General features: G+C 45.5%; 1 protein-coding gene across 1 annotated transcript in view; it reads left to right on the top strand.

The window, feature by feature from the left end:
* The first annotated feature begins 2,496 nt into the window (after window positions 1-2,496).
* LOC144169788 (cytochrome P450 20A1-like) overlaps window positions 2,497-5,777 on the top strand; it is a 9,410-nt gene continuing 6,129 nt past the window's right edge. Inside the window, exons 1-5 of the mRNA XM_077699134.1 lie at window positions 2,497-2,655; window positions 2,852-2,901; window positions 2,981-3,150; window positions 4,849-4,994; window positions 5,638-5,738. Of these exons, the coding sequence (XP_077555260.1) occupies window positions 2,584-2,655; window positions 2,852-2,901; window positions 2,981-3,150; window positions 4,849-4,994; window positions 5,638-5,738 (539 nt within the window). The 5' untranslated portion in view covers window positions 2,497-2,583. The remainder of the gene's footprint in view (window positions 2,656-2,851; window positions 2,902-2,980; window positions 3,151-4,848; window positions 4,995-5,637; window positions 5,739-5,777) is intronic.

Below are 5,777 nucleotides of genomic sequence, written 5' to 3' on the forward strand. Positions count from 1 at the left end.
ATGTCTTTTTAAATAAAAAAGGGAAAGCCCAGCGGTTATCTCAGTTGTTCCAATCACTGTCTTTCACAGAACTATGCCACATTCTATTAATCGCACCACCTTTCACCTGATTCGGTCAAGAAAGGATTTCAATCAAATTAACACAAATTTAATTCACAAGTATGCTGAGAGTATAATTAGACGCACATAAAACCAAAGCAAAGCATAGATCAGAAAATATACTGACCGCGACAAAAATGAAATATAACACGGGAAATCATACACAAAATCAAGAAAGCTAACTTAGTGGTTCAAATAAACGGAACTAGAACAAAATACACATTGTGTTTTCAGTTTCAATAGCCCAGCATATAAAATGTTGCGCGGGAAATCATGCGCAAAATCTACACAGGTAACAGTTTGGGAATGACGCTAACAGGGAGATTTAAATTGACATTTTTGGCCAACGCATTTTCATAACTCGCCTGCAATCATTAGCGACGGCTAAGTTAAAGGTGTTGCTCCCGCCTTCGCATGTAATCACGAAACTTGTTTAAACCTTTTATATAGAAATGAATCCGTGTCACAATGTATACAAAACCAACCAAATTTGCTGTCAAGGTCTCGCTGTGCTGGTCGCAACCAACGCCGTTAAGGTGTTTGTTGTGAATAAGGGCTGCAGCACATCCATAAAGCTGTCATGGTGGAGCTCCTTGTCGCTGAAGCAACCGGTAAAAACGTCCTAGAGATCGCTGATAAACTTTAAAAATGCACGGAAGGATTGAGAAGTCCCCCAAAATTACAAGCCTGAGGTAGTAAATACAGCGGCATCTTCCCCTGGCATGCAGGAAGCAGTAGTTGGTCCTGCAGACTTATTTTGGCACTTCGTTTTCAGTACACACTTACTGAACAAGTGCCTGCGACATAGTACGTTAATAAAATAAGAAAGCCCACTAATGACAGTACAAGCACCAACGTTAGGGGTATCTCATAAGAAGGCTCTTAATATTTTCGTTCCAAATAGGAACGTAAAAAAAAAAAAACAGCAAACTTTTTGCAGTCTGTAGAATGTGCGCCCCGCCGCTTTTGCTTCACGCGAAGAGTCAAGAAGGGCAAGGGAAAACATTCCTGGTGCCTGTCCGTCAAATTAATCCCTCGTTAACTTGAACTCATGCTATCTCAGAATATATTCTCGAAACTTTTTCTTACAGTGTGTTTACCTCCCATAGGCCATACGCATTTGCCCGCTTTATCTCGAAAGGTTTTTTTTTTTTTTTTTTCGGAGGACCACGGATATATTGAAATACTGGCAGAGAGGACACAAGGCAAAGTCCGCTACAGGCAGCTGATAAGGTTCCCGTTCGAATGCTTGCTCCCACTACGCACCGAACGCGGCCGTGAAATGCAAGTTTAATTACGCGGACTACGCGTCCCCGTTACCGGAATGCTGTCTGGCGCGTACATCATTGAGAAAGATGTGGACGACGCAGCTGATCATGCGGAGGAGGAGGAGCCCCCAGAAGTGACTACGACGGCAGATACAACATACAACAACGGCCGATACAACATAGATGCTGCTTCTACTTCGTAGCAAGGTAGAATGTAGCGGTGGCGACCACTAGCTAATTCATACGATGCATTGAGAAGCTCGAGTAGGCTTTTCTGGTATGCAGATGCGAACGCGACACAGCCGAGCACAAAACAGTTCTTTCTTCTGCAATAATAAAAGTTTCTTTTTCCTGCGAAATATTTTGCCTTTATAACGAAATCTCCCCTGTGCAATAGTGCTTTTGTTAGAAGCACTAGCTACTATTTCAGGGACCTAGCCACAGATTTCCTACATTTGACTTAATTAACTCGAAACTCCGCGCTTATCTCGAAATTTTCAGCTAATTTTACGACTTTGAGTTAACGAGAGATTACTGTAGATCAACAACGTTCTCAGAATACGCATCAAAACATGAGAAAGTATTTGGGGGGGGGGGGGGGGGAAGGGAGGAGGGGGTTAGATAAATGTTGGGTCGTACTAGTTTAAAGTTTGATCAAGCGGAGTCATAACGGTCTGCGTCTACTTTCTAAATTACCAAATTAGATTTAGCTGACCAAAGGTGCGGGTTTGATTCCCGGCCGCGGCAGCCGCTCTTGCGATGGAGGATAAAAGCGAAAAGCGCTCGTGTCTTCGAGATTTCGGCGCATGCTAAAGATCTCCAAATGGTCAAAATTAACCCGGAGCCCTCCACTACAGCTTGCCTCATCGCCTGTGTAGCGCGGGCGCGTTAAACCTCATAATTCAAACTAAATCAGCAGAGCAAGCGCAAAACACCGCAGCGAGCAAAGCAAATCTTGCCGCGCGCAGGTGCCGGGGAGCGTCTGCTGTTCAGTTGTCGGCGACAGCAGCGCCGCCGCTATACCGGTTTTATTTTCTGCGCGAAAGTCGACCCGGCGGAGCAATGGGAGAGGCCGCCGCTCGGGCCACTCTAAAACTTCTAGTACACTCTACCAAAACCGTATCGAGAGAGCGGTAGGATATATTATATATTTGCGCAGCTGGTGGTGATTTCTAGTTCAGCGAAACAAACGCGGTGACACATTTGCTCTTTTGGGATGTTGGATTTTGCCATATTCGCAGTTTGTTTCGTCGCATTTCTGTTGGTACTTGTAGTGTACCTTTACCCGGTGAGCGTAGTTTTTTGTTCTGGACTATTTTACTGTCAACGAAATCGTGCTGTCGCAGGGGAAAACGATCAGCATGCCCAAGTCTTTCCAACTAATGCGAAGTTAGCAGCAAATGCTTTCAAAAAGACTTCTACTATTTAACCAATTCGGCGGGTTATAATCTCTAACTAAATTTTTCTTATTACTATTCTTGCAGAGTTCCACAAAGCATACCACCATTCCAGGGCTTGACCCATCGGATGCAAAGTGAAGTACAACGTTCATGAATTGTCCGTTGAATATTAGTCGTCATTTGAAGCGCTGATCTGTGCTTTCTTTTTTTCAGGGAAGGCAATGTTGGAGATATTGTCCAAGCTGGAGGGCTCCAAAATTTTCTCATCTCCTTGCACAAAGAACACGGGCCCATCGCATCTTTCTGGATCGGCACGAAGCTTGTTGTCAGCATCGGCGAAGCAGAGTTATTCAAAACTCAATCGCATGTTTTCGACAAACCAGGTGACTTCCTCCTCAAAACTACTGGCATGCTTCAGACTTCCGCAATATCAGCGATATAACGAAATGACACGGACAAAACGGTGGCACAAAATTAGCCAAAATAGCTCGGCAATTAATCGATGTAAACTCAGTATACAGGGCCGTAGCAGAATTTTTTCGTGGGATTGGGTTGGGGGGGGGGGGGGGGGAGAAGAGAGAGAGAGAGAGAAAGAGGAGAAATAAAACCCCCCCTTCCTGGTTACGTTAGGTCACTAATGCTACAGTGCCTAGAATATTCTAGGCACTGTACTAATGCTACTGATGGTCATATCACAATTGTTGCCAGACGAGGCGCAGGGCTTTCCTCACATCATGTACAGCCTCCCAAATTTTTAGTAACGACCGATCGGCATGACAGCGCTTTATCACGGTGTTCACCGGCAAAATAGGCGAGGGGTACGCGCACGCACATAGAACTAACTGTTGTGGGGGCGTCGTCTGCTCCGCTGTTCCTCTCAGGGCAACACACCCCCTGTTTTTCTTATCTTGCAAGGCCAATTCGCTACCGCCAAAGGTAGGCTAAGCAGCGTGGGGCACAAAGTCGTTCAGATGCAGTGGCAGGGTATGTGTACCACTCTCAAGGAAACAGCGTAGCAGACGGCATTCATACAGCAGATAGCCCTATTCGCATGCGTGTACTGTCGCCTATTTCACTGCTGAGCACCGTGCTAAGGCACTGACATGCCGGTTGGTCGTCGCTCCTGCTATATTGTTAAAAATTTGGGAGGCTGTACATACCACACCCATCCCAGACAAGCTGTGCTACGTGACAGATATTGCTTAAACTCGTATCGTGCCACTTGTTAAAAATCAGCCCCCCCCCCCCCCCCCCCCCCACCCAGCCTTTTAAAGAGACGCGTTTCTTATTCCACTACAAAGCTGTTTTAGCTCATCAAGGCCTCCAAGCGCAAGCAAGCAAGCTGTATTTGTATGAGGAAACCATAGCACATAGTGTCGGTGTTGGTTTGTTTGCCCTGGAATATTTATATATTTTGTGTTGAACTGTTTCACCAACTGAACGCTGTAAAAGCATTTTTATTTTCAAGCTCAATATTGAGCAGCACAAAGGCTGTAAGAACCAAAAAAATGTGCCAGAAACCTCCCTTTATTGCTGTCCCCCTGTGTATATATTTGATATTTCGATATCTGCTACGTGTAATTGCACAATAGGCTAGGGGGAGCAGTATAACCTTTAGAATGCCTGCTTGTGCACAAGATATGACAGAGAGCCTTTGAAGAAAAAAAAGACACGCAAGCTACCACTCCCATGTAGAACTGAACTCACACCTAATGAGAACCTCACTGTGAAGTGACGAATTCTTGCTCATGCTGTCTAATGGTAAACATTGAAATATTTTCTAGAAATGCGATTTTTCATATATTGTGCTCTCGCATTTACAACAAAACATGTTTCTGTGGTATATACGATAATCATGTGAAAAGCATTAAAAGGAAGCTATCCACCATTAATTGGTTCTGAATTTGAAGTGAAAAGCCCACCAGTATTTGCGTTGCCAAAGCGGGGAAATTGACAGCAACATGCAACTAATGAGAAAAATGCGGTTCTCACGAAGGACAGTGTCGGGTACATGTGCATCGGAGAGAACTGTGTGTGTGTGTGCAGCGAGTCACCCAGGCTTGCTTTTTTTCCCTTTTCAGCCGAACTGTTTGAGCTGTACCGGGAAGTGATTGGTGCCAGCAGCATCCTGTTTGCGAATGGCGCTGAGGCTCGGAAGAGGCGCAGGCACATTGACGAAGTGCTGTCTGGACCATCTCTTGACAAGTTCATTGGGCCCATTGAGAAGGCAAGGCTGACTTCATTGGTCCAGCTCAGTGAGCAGAAACGATCGTCAGGGCGTCTCCTTCGTGGCACTGAAAAGTCTTGCTGCCTGGAAAGCACAGACTGCTGCAAGGCGCAGCAAAGCTCGTGACAAGTCAGTTTGAAACCTGTAAGCTGGAAATGTCGCACTGCGAGCATTTGCAAAATATTGCTGAAGGGTGATGTAGACAGCTGGGTATAATGACCTGCCAAAAATGCCTTTCCACTCTTATTTTTGCTGACGAGAAATTTTCTCTGGCATGGGCTTGATGCTTAATGTTGCACTGTGATCCTGCTCCTGATTCTGCCTCAAAGTGCGGCTAGCCATCCTTATCACCATTGAATTGTGGAACCGTAATCCCACTGATGATTCATTCCTCTCTGCATTGTGAGAACTGGATCGTGATGATGGGAATGGTGTGACATGTGCAGTGTGTACATACATGTGCATAGAGAAATTTGTTTTGCTCTATTTAGGCATTCACCGATTAGTACTTTGAATAAGAAAAAAAAACCTTACTCTACATTCACCATACTTAGCTTGCATTGAAGCCCAGCCCAGGTTTACACAGCTTACAAGAGCAGAGGGAACCAGCGCCCTCTCTCTCTATCTCTCTGTGGTCACCCAGCTGTGCAGCGAAGTGGTGGACGTCTTGCACGGCATGCCCGAGGATGAGCACATGCCGGCGTACCAGTACGTTTATGCACTCTGCATGAAGACCTGCACCCGCCTGCTGTTTGGGAGTTCTCTTTGACGACAAGCAGGTGC

This window comes from Haemaphysalis longicornis, unplaced genomic scaffold, assembly GCF_048455015.1.
Source record: "Haemaphysalis longicornis isolate Haplotype H1 unplaced genomic scaffold, Haemaphysalis longicornis Haplotype H1 scaffold_2, whole genome shotgun sequence".
NCBI lineage: Eukaryota > Metazoa > Arthropoda > Arachnida > Ixodida > Ixodidae > Haemaphysalis > Haemaphysalis longicornis.